The following is a 14,051-nucleotide window of genomic DNA, read 5'->3' as shown; positions in this document are numbered from 1 at the left end:
GGACATTCATTCATTCATTCATATCCCGCTTGGGACGCGTACTAACTTACTACCTACAGCTCACCACGTGGCAATCAATCACTTTTGTTGTCCTCCAAGCCAGTCTGCACGAGCATGTCGAGTTATCAACCGACGATCAATGCATGGGACTCACGACGGATACGAGACAGAGCCATATACATAGAAGACATATCATAGTCATACCATCTAAACACCTTGTCATATACCCACTCTGAAGCATCCTTGATAATCGAGAATTGAACAAATCAAATCAAATCAACATAACACGCGATCTTCTCAGCTGGGACTGGAACTCGAAGAGAGATTCATTGGTGATCAAATCATCAGAGTACTGTTGAAGGCGGGACCATACCACACCCTCTCGCAGAACGAGCAAAGGATCCCTCTCTATCGATATCAAGCTATATCCCATCAATACTGAACTCAGAGCTTAGGAAATCCAAGAACCGATCTAAAGGATTGAACGGACAGATACGATACAGATAATTGGAATTAGTTCGTATGACACGATTCCAGTGAAGAACTTCAGTCGATATTCTCTTTGACAGGACAACAGGAGGAAGAATTCAAGGTCTTGGTCAAGATTCAGTTCCGTCGAAATTCCGAGTTGGAGGTGTTCACTTCAACCTTGTTGATCTAAATTAGATTAGAAGGGTTGATTCGAAGAGGATGTTGGCCTCGGGGAGTGAGTCGGGACTAGAACCTGATGAGCAGCAAATTCCCTCTGGTTCTGGTTCTGGCTCTGGTTCTAGAGCAAGAACGATTTCTGGAAATGTAGCTTGTAGGTACTAATCAATCCTTCAGCCTGACATGATAATCTTGATCATCTTCGATCAGCCTGCTCCGAATACGCTGTAGTGTACATTGTTGCTCATGTTCACGTCTATCTATCGTATTTAGCTACCTCTTCGTCCCTCCAGAATCCATCTACACCGCCCAATATACCCAACACCCTCGATGAGAATTATCTGGACGTATCTGGTAAATGGGGTGGAGAGCAGGAAACTAGGAGTAATGCGGTCAGAACAAGCAGGATGATTGGGAATAGGGTCGGGGTGTCGCCTCCTCCACCACCTGGTCCACCTCGTGAGTGATCTTTACATCACTTCATCGTCCTGGCACTATCATCGTAGCTTTTGGCTGTTTCTGGCGGAGTAGGGATGCATTACACTTTCACAGAAATGACATCGAAGAGCTAAATGCTGATATCCCGTCGATCTCACGCAGCCTCAGATCCACCACCTCTCCCGCCCGCACCATCTTCTCACCCATTCGCAAACTCCTCTCGACCCAGACCTTCCGCAAGATTATCGTCGCTATCCTCGCTGAGGAAATCAGGTATGATCTCAAGCAGACCATCTAGTCCAGGTCCGTCTGGTCCACCTCCTTCAAACGATCTTCCACCTTTACCTACTTCCTCCTTCCAATCCAAGACACCACCTACTCAATACACTCCTCCCAAAGAATCAGCTCCGAGACCCAATCATGTTAGACAATCGTCCAAGGGTAAATCAGAGTGGGAAAAGGGGAATGTGACTCCTCCGACTGTATCTCCTAGATCAAGCTCATTATTCAATAATAACGCCAATCAAGCTGGTCCATCAACTATGAAGAATGATAGTTTAGGTACACCTATAAGTTTGAATAAGAAACTACCTGAACATGTAGAAACGAATCAATCATCGAGTGCTGCTACTACCACAGCTGGAGCTGGTCCATCACATTCGTCGAAACCCCCTCGAACACCTTCTCGACATTTACTTCAAACTGCTTTGGATCTAGCTCAGAAAGCAGTAGAGATGGACAAGAACAATGATGTCTTGGGTGCACTCGCAGCCTACAGAGAAGCTGTGAGTAGGCTGAAAGCTGTTATGGAAAGGGTCGGAGTGGAACCGACAGGAGATAAGAAAAGTGGGAGTTCGAAGAAAGGAAAGAGCGAAGAAGAAGGACGGACGTTAAGAGGTATTGTGAGTCAACATCCTCCCTCTTCTACTTTTTCCTGCCGAAATCCTCTTACTGACTTTTCTGGTGTTCTATCGGTACCGATATAGCACGACGCATATGTTGCTCGTATACAGCTATTATCATCCTATGAGACGAACCCAGAATCGGATATCCCCATCACTGTCGAAGCTGGCCCCTCTTCTTCATCCACTCAGCGTCGTCACGTATCTCAACCTTCCACTTCCACCACCACTTCCACACTTATCCCACCGTCCCAAGCCAGTACAGAAGGCACTCCCCGCCCGTCATTGGACGATGGTGGGATGACCGGTATAGGCAACTTGATGTTGACGGATCATGGAGATCAGTCGTTCGATAATTCCGCTATAAGTCCTGCTCGTCCGAAAGCTTCTGCTCCGACAACGAAGCCACCGTCGCATGTGGATCCACAACCGATAGCTGAACAGACAAGTCTAAGTGAAGATGTCCCTGCCAACCAGCAGTATGTTAATGGAGATGCGAAATCAGATTCAGTAATGGGTTCGAGTAATCTACGACAGAAAGGATCAATACCATCGATAGGACTAGGTTACCCCACCTCTCCACCTAACATGTCTCAACCACCGACAGCACACACTTCCACACCGATGAGGTCCCATGTCTCTACTCAATCGATAGGCGGAGAAAGTGAAATTTCACCATCCTCTTCTAAATCGCGATTGAAGAGGCCCAATCGACCTTCCATGGGGTTAGACATGGAGGCTGATCTAACTGGAATAGACGGCGTGGCAGTAGAAGAAGAGGTGGAAATGTTAGCCCGTACACCTAGGGAGTCTCACATGCCCTCTTCTCTAGGTTCATCGTCATCGAAACAGAGTAATAGAAGATCAGGACCAGGTCATATTCCTGATTCACCGCAATCCATCAAGAGTGATATCGACAGACCATTACCGCCGTTACCCAACTCTGCTTCGTCGATCACCACAGAACAGAGAAAATCAAGTTTGACGGGATTCTCCAAACCTCTTCCTATCCCTCAAGGCCAAGGCCAGGGTCAAGGTGTATTACTTGTTTCTCCTACGACCACCCAGGGGACAATATCTCAAAGAAGACAATCACGTCCTCTATCTGGTACGTTAACCACCTTACTTGATCAACAACTCCAACAGCCACAGTCACAATCTCAACAGCAGCAGCAAGGTACAACTTTCCCTGTATCAAGTTCGAATTCTTCTATACGCTCGATCTCTCAATCTAGTATAGGTACGAGAATCCGAGCGAAATCTCAACCTGGTCAAAGACCTATGGTGGAACAAGGTCCCTCTACGGGTGGATCATCTTCCATACCACCTGTACCTAATCATCAACTACGACATAAATCCTCTTTCTCATCTAGTTCGCAATTAGGTGTAGGTATCTTACCTAGACAATCTTTCGGTTTAGGCGAAAATGCTGGATTGAGAATTGAGACCAACCAGCACCATCAAGGGGGTCTTGCGCCACCAGCAAATATCAATTTGACATCTAGATCTGGTGCAGGTATCTCACCAAGATCGTTACCTCCTTTACCTGATACTGCCCTAACGACCAATTCGGGCGGTACCTTGATATCCCCCCTTCCCGAAATTCAACCTTCAGAAGTCCTTCATCGACCGTTCCATTTATTGAGGGTATTACATTCATCAATGGATCCAGAAGGTAGTGGATCATATTTAACGGGCTCGATACATATTTCATCATCCATTTGGAATCTCAGCCATTCCGGTGGGAATGCAAGGAATATGATTGGACCACCAAAGATCATAGCTCAGGAAGTGAAAATGAGATGTCTGGAGAGTTTGATATTGCATTTCGAATCTATACGAATCACCGGACAAGGTCTTCTAAATGGAAATGGTCAACGAAAATCTATAAGAAATTCAACCGGTCTGACGACCAGCGGAGGAGGTGGGAATGGAAGTAAATTGGCGGAAGAGTTTTGTCTGTCGTTGGATGAATTGGATGAAGAGATGGATAATAGTCATAAGATGTTGAGTAAAGCGGGGGTTGGGGTCGGTGGATGGAAAGGGAAGAAACATTCTGGGGTGAGTCTTCTTGAAAACATAGTACCGAAGGAAGAATCTGTATACTGACCTGTAATTTTTGTTTTTGATGCATTTTAGACCACCAAATCATGGGGATCAAGAATAAGTCGGTCCATGGATAAGATGACCAACTCCAGTAGAAATACAAATGATAAGTTGGGTATGGAAGGTACGGATAAATATGTGGATTTACTGGCGAATCTCTGTATAGGTGCTCAAATAATCAGTGAGTCGAGTCGGCATATCCCCTCTTGACCATTCATGCCCTATCATGATTTATCCTCTTCTTCGTGAAGTGGATTAGATCAAGCTGGATTAAACTGTAACTGACAAACATATACACTTGGTCGTAGACGAACACCTATTGAACTTCACTTCACATGGAGGTGAATGTACACCTGCATATTCGACTTTATCTGAGAAATCATATCGGAATATCGAATCTCGCCTGAAGAGGACTGCAGAGTTCGTAGGGACTATTATCGTCCCGTTTGTATTGGATGACTTCAAGCAGTTCTTGGTGAGTATTAAGCTTCATAGCTTCATATTGCTCAACGAAATAACAAACAATCGTGATACTGCCATACATTGGAAGGGAATGCTGATTATAACTTATGGTTCTTTGTGACTTTAGTTGAGATACCTTAAGAGCGGTGTCAAATATCTTGAAGATTAGTCCAACAGGCCAGATTATCAAATATCATTTTGATATCTTCTATGACTTGAGGTGGATAGGTATCATCCAATGTGTGTCATCCAAATACATATCACAAATACATCTTTGTAATATATCTTTCCGAATAGTTTTGATTCTGTTACTTTTTCATGCACTTTTTGGGATACTCGCTATTCATTCTGTTATCGCAACCCAATGACCATTTCAATTGTGCACACAACTATTTTTGCGAAACAGATTCAAACATTCGTATTGCTACTGTAACCTACTCTGTGCAATCGTGATTGAAGAACCGATATGAAATTGACACTAGACACATGATCATGTTCTTATTCTTGTTCACGGTCATCCGCTAAAGATTAAATTCATTTCATCTCATCTTCGCACACATCTACGTTTGGCTTCTCACGATTCAGTAATTCATGTAATATGTGAAAAAAGTAAAAATAAGTTGTATAAAGAAATATTTCAGAAGAAAAGAGATTGAAAAAGGGTTTGATTAGAAGAATGAAGATCGTACGCTCAGAAAATCAGGGCATCATTATCTTTCGTAAAAAGGGGAGAAGAAGGAGGTGTTTTTGGATTCACATTCTTTTGAAGAAATGTGAATGGAGGATGGAGGATATCACTCTTTAAAGAGTTTTCTCGTCTATCACACCACAAAAACAGATGATCAGCCTTGTTTTTCCTCTGAACGAACGAGTGAGTGGAAATATCCTCAAAATAAGGAGGAAAAAGCTACTCACGCTCAAAGCTGGATGGAGCAGTGGTACCAGCAGGGTTGAATCCAGCAGAAGCAGATTCCTTGGCGAAAGGGTTGGTTTGACCAGTGGTTTGTTGGGATTTTTGCTTGACGTTGCCGATGACGGGTCGAAGGACGTGGTAGTACAAGGTCTCGGCACCTCGGGTAGCGGGGAGCATGACTGTGGTATATAAGATAGCAGTCAGCGTTGTTCTTTGTAAAAGATTTGGTATAAACAGGGATATGGCTGAGAAATAAGATGATAAAGAGTGGTATAATGATAAATCACTCTGACAGAAGGATCATGACACGTATAACGTGCCACCACGACAAAATCTAGTGCTTCTTTCAAGCGACAAAATCACTCACGCCAGATGGTGAACAAAGTCTTGAAGACAAAGTACATAGGAACCCAGTAGAGGATAGCTCTAACACCGAGAGATTCAGCGAGGTTGAGAGAACCAAAGACGACCCAGTAGGTCAACCATTGTTTGTCATCGTTTGATTGGGGGGATTCGATAGCTTGGATGGACAAATAAGCTGGGAGAGCCCAACCGATAAGGTTGGAAACGGGTTGAGCGAGTCCGAACATGTTGAAGAAGATCAAAACGACGGCGCTGCGAATGAGACAATGTTTGTTAGCTATCGGAGAATTTGCTAGAACTTCCTCATACCTGCACTACAGCTGGGCAGGTCTCACGAGCTACTAGCGAGACTTACGAAGCAGCCAAGGCCAATACACCGTAAGCTTTAGGTACTTTGGTTTGTTGTTCGAGGTTTCTCAAGAGGGGGTATCGGTTGAGCTGTAATTTCAGGGGATGTCATCGGTCAGCCTCACTCGCTCAACGGCTGAACAGCTGGGGGAAGCGGTAGATGTATGGTCAAGATGGGGTTATCACTCACCTCGGCATCGAGAGCGTTGACTTGACCAGTAGCGAATCTGGAAGCTTGTTGGGTGTATGGGTGGTTAAGGAAGTTTTGTTTGATTTGTTGGGATTGGGTTGGGGCGGACATCTGTGTGAGGGGGGCGGTGAGTTAGCATAGTCCTCTGGATGGGTGTACAGGTAGCTCGCAAGATAATGGGAGAGGAGGCCAGAAGTGGTGTAGAGTGGGAATTGATCGTGCAATGTCAATGGAAGAGTGACAAGTCAAGGTGAAGATAGCAGGTAGATGACGTATCATGGCTTATCATATCGTTCAACCCTCTTCTCCCAACACCTCTTCTCTGCTTGCTTTGCATGACACTAGCAGTTAAGTGATGTGGCAGAGAGTGTACTTACGTTGGCTGATGTTCTTTGTGATCTTGTTTGATGGATAGCAAGTTGAGTAAGTATAGTATGTATCAGTATGAATTGATATTCGATGAAGAGGAGGAGAATGAAAAGACGGGTTGTAGGGTTATAAGGGAATGAGTGGGAAGTGGAAGGGGGCACTGGTAACTGTGCGCGACTGTCTCTCTGGGTTTGACTAGCATGTCGTCATATCAAATGGGATGACAGCACATCCATCAACACTAGGTGCCACACTCGTACGTCCTTTCGTTCCTACTTCGGGGTTTCAACGGGATTACTGTTATCGTCTTCCCGTTGTTCGTGCGTGCCTACTGTCCCGTCTCATGCTTTGCACTAGGCATGTTCCAGAACTAGTTCAGGGTCTCATGTCACGTAAACCTCCGCGGAGGGGGGTCGCGTCCATCCACATGTACATGTCTTTGTCTTGTCAGTCATCCCGATACGAGCATCTTCTCATCTTTTTTGTTTTTGGATTTTCACGTGTTCGTCTCTATTGTTATATTCCGATTCGAACGATCAGAGCATTCCTAGACATCATTCCCTCAAGCTCGTTTGGCCAAGGAACGTTGCTATCTCAAGAGGTAATCGCAAAGATCGACATTCTTCCTCTCGAACCCATCAAGGCAGGTCCTTCCATCAACACTTGGGTTTCTTCGCACGACTCCTGGCAAGAGCAAAAGACGTGTCATCACATCTGCATTCGGATCGAACAGCGAATGCGATATACCGAGATCTACTATCAGACCGATCTATAACACCCTGTGTGCACAAATATAGCAAGAATATAGACTCTATACTATCAGGTTATGCTTGATTCACCACGCCTACGATCACCTTCCTTAGGTCCACCTAATGAGAAAGGTATAACACCTAGTGGGAAAAGAAGATCGGGATTGAGGTCGAGGGGAACCCAGTTATTGGCGTTGAGGTTCGGATGGGTCGTATTGGTCATTTGGTTCGAAGTCGGAGACGTGAGTTGTGTTTCTTCCATCTTTCCGCCCACTCCGCCTACCTCTCCTCCCGCTCCTCCTGCTAATTAGCTTGTTTACAGTTCTTCCACTCCCTCTCGACCTGTCGATTCCCCGACTCCTCCCTACGCCGGTCCAACCCTCATCTCAAATCCGCACCTACGCATGTCGTCCTCCTTGCAGATCCTCATGTCCCACATCCAGTGCTATCATATCCTGATGACAGTAGACCATGGGTGAATTGGTTGAAGCAGCAGATAGACGAGCTGTTCATGAGGAAAAGTTGGAATGTCGTGACAAGGCTGGGAAGGATAGATGCTGTGATCGTGTTAGGGGATATGCTGGATTGTGGAAGGGGAGTGATGAGTGACGACGAGTGAGTGTGAAATTTCCCTATTCTATACGGCGGACAAATGTCTTTTGGTCGAGAATGGTCATCTAGAACAAATACCCCTACACAAGACGCATTTCTGAAATATTCTGGTTTCAATTACAGGTACGAAGAATACTATAACCTCTTCCGATCTATATTCCAACTTCCCCCTTCAGTTCCCATGCACTTCGTACCGGGCAATCACGATATACCTTTAGGTCCCAATCGGCTATTCTCGCCTCACGCAAGAGATAGATACGCCAAACACTTCTCACCACCCAATGCCATTTTGCCAATAGCGAATCACAGTCTGATCATGCTGGATGCGGTGGGATTGGTAGAAGAGGACTATAGGCGGTATGCGGCAGAGATGCAGTTTGGAGAGTGGGATGGTGTTGAAGGGGGTGTGATTGAGTTCGTAAAGGATTTAGGTGACAGTTAGTATGATCATGCGAGCCATTACCTTTCGGGCCGAATTGGACCAGAGCTGATTTGTACTCTACTTTCAGATCCCCCACCAGGCCCTAAAATCCTGATATCGCATATACCCCTCGCTCGACCTGAAGCCTCAACATGCGGACCATTACGAGAACGAGGACGAATACTGAAGGGTGCCGGACCAGGATATCAGAACCTATTAGGAAGCGAAACGTCGAGATTCTTATTGGAAGCTTTGAAACCTAGTATAGTGTTTAGTGGGGACGATCATGATTATTGTGAACATCGACATCCTCAAGGTATTCGAGAAGTAACCATCAAGTCATTCTCTTCATCAACTGGTATACGTCGACCTGGATTCCAATTACTCTCTTTAGTCCCACCACAACCCAATGGATATGCCGGATCGGTCACACATGCCGACCGACCATGTCTCCTACCTGATCAATCTGGCTCATATTACCGAGTCTACCTCCCTCTAGCGATTTTAACATTCTTATTCCTCTTCGGAACTAACATACGTGCGGCATGGCAAAGATGGTCAGGATCGTCCAGCAAGAATGGAGGAGGAGGCTCGTATTATGGTGATTTGAAAAGCAGATTATCGCCTGGTATATTATCATCGGAAACTATGCCTTCATCCAGTAATCCCGGTAACCCATCTCTGTCAACGAGAAGGGGAATGTCAGATAGACCTGTACCCTTGACTTTACCAAGTCGGAAATCTTCACACCAATTAGCCGGTATGGGATCTACTACTGCTACACCTGGCTTGGGTCCAAACGGAGGTGGTGCACGAAGATTCCCTTCTAATCCTACTTCCACTTCTGCTTCTGCACCTGTATCGCCATTCGCTTCTCCCAGGATGTCATTCGTAGATGAACATCGACCGAATTTCCCCTCGGGCTCTGCTTCGAGTTTCCCATCGGGTCTGACGAGAATGGATGAAGATCCCGAATTGGGTCAAAACCAATCTCAAGTATTTGATCCTTCATCACCTACACCTAGCGTATCGAGAAGATCAAGTTATATATATATGAACGATAACAAACATCATCAACCATCGCAACAATATGGATTAAATGATACTCCGAGTGAATCTGGTCCACCGGGTGGATCATATTTCTTACCTCTTCCCGGAACAGGGAACGGTAATGCTATTCAAGCAGCGGGATTAGGATTTACTACGCCATTAGGATCGACTTTCCCCTTGAGTGGATCCAGCACGGGTGGTAATGCTCAGCAATTAAGAAGAGTATCCTCATCGACTTATTCGTTAGCTTCTCATAATTTACCGACCGGTGGGGGGTTGATCTCACCAGCACCAATAAGGAGAGTGACGATGCCTAGATTATTATCTACGAATGATTGGACCAGCGCAGCATCCAAGAAAGATAAATCCCTGTTCAATTTCGTGTTATCCCCCAATGGACGGGGAAGTCTAGGTGGACTGGTAGATACGTTGAAGAGGTTTGTCATCTGGATGTGGAAAGCTAGGAATGGAGTGGTCGCCAAGTCCTGGAAAGAGGTTTGGGCGGTGGCGTGGCCTGCGGGGATTGTTTGGGTTTTGGTGAATGCGTTGTTCTTCTTGGAGTAAGGTTACTTGGTATTGGGATCTTGGGGGACAATAGTTCGTGGATTTATTGGTATCATACATGCATAGTCATAGTTACATGGATTGTGGAATGATCGGTACATGGATAGTGACTTGACATTCATAGCTGCAAGCGCTCATACTAACGGAATCAAATTTTTTCAGCGATAAGATAAAGCTCGAAGGAAGATTTGGGAAATTTACCAGTACTCATAGATGTTTTTCTCTCAATATTGATTTTACTTTTCTTTCCATAGAGCCATCACAGCTTTATCCTGTACGACCGCTAGTCGACTCGCAACTTGCTGTTCATCTCAATCTGACCGAACTGCACTTTCTTCATACTCAAAACTCACTTTGAATCAGACCTAATCATTCGATATACAAAATGTTCTACGTTATTGGATTAGGACTAAGTGATGAGAAGGATATAACAGTAAAAGGTTTAGAGGTAAGTCGGTTGATAGGATACTGACTTCACAGAGCTGTAGTGTAGGTATGAAGATGTCGCTGATCTTTTCTGTTTGTTACGCTGTAGGCTGTTAAACGATGTGAGAGAGTGTATTTGGAAAGTTATACTTCCATCTTAATGGTGGATAAAGGGAGATTGGTAGGTTTGTTCAATTAACTTATATACTTTGTCAGATATTATCCGGAACGATGTTGATGTTATATGACGAACCTCGTAGGAAGCTTTTTACGAGAAGGAAGTTATAATAGCCACTCGAGAGATGGTCGAATTGGAAGCGGATGAAATACTGAGGGATTCAGATAAAGTGGATGTTGCATTTTTGGTGGTTGGTGATCCTCTAGGGTGAGTCGTGGATTTCTCTTCATGTGACATACATATACCACACACACACACACACACACATATATATATATATATACGCCCACATGTCACATCAGTGGTGGTGAATGGTGGTGGTGGTGGACGAAGAAGAAGCTCATCTATTTTGATTCAGAGCAACAACCCATACCGACCTTCTCCTTCGAGCTCGTTCACTCCAAATCCCAACTCAAGTAATACACAATGCATCTATCCTCACTGCATTGGGATCAACAGGTCTACAAATGTACAATTTCGGTCAAACGCTATCTTTGGTATTTTACACCGAAACGTGGAGACCTGACAGTTGGTTCGAAAGGTTGGAAGAAAATCTAAGGATCGGGGTACATACGTTGGTGTTGTTGGATATCAAAGTTAGGGAACAGAGTGAGGAGAACATGGCTAGGTGAGTGTCGTGTTGGACCGACTCGATTGCCAAAGGGGAATGAGAAGGGATGAGAGCTATGGAATTGAGGTGGAGTGACGATGGTGAGATGATATCGTAGAAGAGCTGTTTCATAGGGACTTCTACCATTGCATGGTATGAACCAAGCTAATACTTTTTCTCTGATATTAATAGAGGTCGACTGATCTACGAACCCCCAAGATATATGAACCCTCATCAAGCGTTCTCTCAAATCCTCCTAACCGAATCACTGAGACATCCTAAAAACCCTTCTTCCTCTTCTTCCGATGGTGGGGAAACCCAAGTTGAACCCAAACTATCGCTATTACCTCCCTCCGAAACATTAGCTATATCATTATCTCGGATCGGCACATCCACTCAGAAATTGATAAGTGGGACATTAGAAGAATTGGCTCAACTGTCTGAAGAAGAATTTGGGGATCCTCTCCATTCGGTTGTCATAGTCGGTAAGAAGTTGCATCCGTTGGAATTTGAATATGCAGGTAGGTTTGCGGTAGGGGGTGAAGAAGGGGGATGGTGGAAGGTTGGTAGAGAAGTTTATGGAGTTGAGAGAGAGACGTTCTAGGTTATAGATCATAGATATGACTCTCATACTATGGACTGTGGACTGGGCCGAGATGGGAAGTAGACTGAAGCTGGATGATAGTGAAGAGAATGAATTTCAGTGTACATCTCATTTGGTTGATGATTGATGGATATAGTCTATAGAGAACATGCATACAATTGGTAGATGATAGATGGACGAAGATTATCTATAAAATTATAATGCGATTTCCGAAGGTTATAAAGACAACTTATAACAGATGATGTCTGAATACAACTAAGGTGGGATTCATCAAGTATGGAATAGTTTGGATGATCTCCCCGACTCATAGCTACAAGCTAAATATAGATGAATTTGGATATTCGCCTTTATCCGTCCGAGCACGAACGTGGATACTAGATGCTTCTCTTAATGAAGCGATTCTTCGCTTCTGACTTCCTATATCCTTTTTTCATGATGTTATAGCTTGGACTTGACAGCTACTCGGACTTCTTTATTCTCTGTGGGTGGTCTCCAATTCAATCCTCTATACCTATATCCATCGATATCATAATTATATCAGCTTTGTCTCTTCACTTCTTCATTCACATGTATGCATGTACCGCAATACGTTATGATCGCTGTAAAAGAGGTGAGACGTGAAATAGTGCACTTACAATAACGTCGATGGCGCCGTACCGAACTCCACGGGTAACTCCAGTCCATGTTCATGGACTGCTATCGTACGTAGCATGGAGAAGTGATGAATCGCATGCAAGGAGCAATACCATAGCTAAATAAATATGAAAGAGAATCAGTGATCTGAACGAAGTGTAATGGCACATGAATCTCTTCCCAAAACTGAGTAACAATTTCCACGGTGTCACTCTTCTCTCTCAATCTCGATCCGACACTCACCTCTCTGCCCACTGTCGATCCCATAACCTGCTTCGTAGGCGTTATAGCCACAACGTTCACTTTCATCTCCATCACCTGAGCTAAACCATTCCGCTTATCTGCTATTCCAACTTCCCCTGCTACACCTTGTCCCATGCCATCGACATTATACGTGAGATTGCGCGAATTGTCTCCAAAGGTGATCAGGTCATCTCGGATCTCTTCGAGGGCGTGTAGACATGCTTGGATGGATCGTGCGATTGGACGACGGGAGGTTGGATGGATCGAATCGTAATTTATCTCTGGGGTGTGTGTTGATGAGGAAGAGGGGATGAAAGGGAGTAGAAATGCTCGGAAAGATTCTATTACCTATAGATATAACAGATCATATGATGAGTATTCCGACTTGCAAATGTCCTGGCAATGTATAGTGATAAATCGGTATACACTCACATGCCTAAAATGTTTACCAAGTGTACCGCCAGGCATCAACGTACTTTGCCTTATGAGCTGTTCGTCGTTGGTTATATTCGATCGCAACACATCGATGGAAGATTCAATGAGGGAGATTGAGAGTTCCAACAGGGCTTCTGCTCGATCGGATTGATCTCTCGTAGGCATGGAGACGAGGGTGTGGTTGAGTGATGTATTTGGGTGGGGATGTTTTGAAGAGGATGACATGACGATTCTACAATGGGTGGTCCTGCTGATTATCGTTATGTTGCTATGATTTACGAGTAGTGAATACTGCGGTCAGTAGTAAAAAGTAAAGAGAACCAATCTCTGAAATTGGTGAAATTGATGCCAAGAAGAGATAGACAGTTGCATTTCCCGATGAAACGGGAGTTCAGATGGGACGTGGTTCACACGTGTTTTGGGTATGGGTATGGGCATGAGTACCTTATGACATCAGTCGTAACGCACGGATCCGTTTCATGTTTTTTTGATGCTATGCTGGCTGTGCATCAACATGAGGACGAAATTTGCAGATTAGACGGTGGATGAGATAGATGATAGATGGGAAGAAGATGCATTAAAGGATCACTCGACATCCTTTTGAGAGCATCACATCCATACTCATATCCACATAGAGGAGCAAACTCATACTCATAGCCAGTACATCCGAAGAGGAAAAGACAAGAAGAGCTCACCATTATCCGAATAAACTTCGAACACCTGCGCACGGCGTACAGCTTACACCTTCCGACTCAGTCAAGCTGTGCTTTCTCATGACAACAATTTT

The 14,051-nt window shown here is 44.6% G+C and overlaps 5 protein-coding genes across 5 annotated transcripts; 3 read left to right on the top strand and 2 right to left on the bottom strand.

Annotated features, from left to right (window-relative positions):
• Window positions 1–690: 690 nt before the first annotated feature.
• L199_002166 (uncharacterized protein) lies at window positions 691–4,725 on the top strand (the record flags this gene model as incomplete). The annotated part of the gene is made up of 8 exons (XM_064887913.1): window positions 691–802; window positions 922–1,107; window positions 1,249–1,988; window positions 2,073–3,186; window positions 3,283–4,049; window positions 4,128–4,275; window positions 4,403–4,569; window positions 4,684–4,725. The coding sequence occupies 8 exons, from the start codon at window positions 691–693 to the stop codon at window positions 4,723–4,725; spliced, it is 3,276 nt and encodes a 1,091-aa protein (XP_064743985.1).
• A 738-nt stretch (window positions 4,726–5,463) lies between these two features.
• On the bottom strand, window positions 5,464–6,481 carry L199_002165 (protein YOP1; the record flags this gene model as incomplete). Its single annotated transcript, XM_064887912.1, has 4 exons — window positions 5,464–5,648; window positions 5,837–6,084; window positions 6,188–6,270; window positions 6,371–6,481. 4 exons carry the CDS (start codon window positions 6,479–6,481, stop codon window positions 5,464–5,466), a joined length of 627 nt encoding a protein of 208 aa, XP_064743984.1.
• Window positions 6,482–7,565: 1,084 nt separating this feature from the next.
• On the top strand, window positions 7,566–10,135 carry L199_002164 (uncharacterized protein; the record flags this gene model as incomplete). The annotated part of the gene is made up of 4 exons (XM_064887911.1): window positions 7,566–7,730; window positions 7,811–8,103; window positions 8,224–8,537; window positions 8,610–10,135. The coding sequence occupies 4 exons, from the start codon at window positions 7,566–7,568 to the stop codon at window positions 10,133–10,135; spliced, it is 2,298 nt and encodes a 765-aa protein (XP_064743983.1).
• A 385-nt stretch (window positions 10,136–10,520) lies between these two features.
• Window positions 10,521–11,953, top strand: L199_002163 (diphthine synthase; the record flags this gene model as incomplete). Its single annotated transcript, XM_064887910.1, has 5 exons — window positions 10,521–10,583; window positions 10,671–10,742; window positions 10,822–10,946; window positions 11,098–11,367; window positions 11,542–11,953. The coding sequence occupies 5 exons, from the start codon at window positions 10,521–10,523 to the stop codon at window positions 11,951–11,953; spliced, it is 942 nt and encodes a 313-aa protein (XP_064743982.1).
• Window positions 11,954–12,391: 438 nt separating this feature from the next.
• L199_002162 (uncharacterized protein) lies at window positions 12,392–13,489 on the bottom strand (the record flags this gene model as incomplete). Its single annotated transcript, XM_064887909.1, has 4 exons — window positions 12,392–12,464; window positions 12,589–12,704; window positions 12,830–13,177; window positions 13,262–13,489. The coding sequence occupies 4 exons, from the start codon at window positions 13,487–13,489 to the stop codon at window positions 12,392–12,394; spliced, it is 765 nt and encodes a 254-aa protein (XP_064743981.1).
• Between the last annotated feature and the right edge of the window lie 562 nt (window positions 13,490–14,051).

Source organism: Kwoniella botswanensis, chromosome 1 (genome assembly GCF_036426115.1).
Source record: "Kwoniella botswanensis chromosome 1, complete sequence".
Taxonomy (NCBI): domain Eukaryota; kingdom Fungi; phylum Basidiomycota; class Tremellomycetes; order Tremellales; family Cryptococcaceae; genus Kwoniella; species Kwoniella botswanensis.
This window is presented reverse-complemented; position numbering and strand designations above follow the sequence as displayed.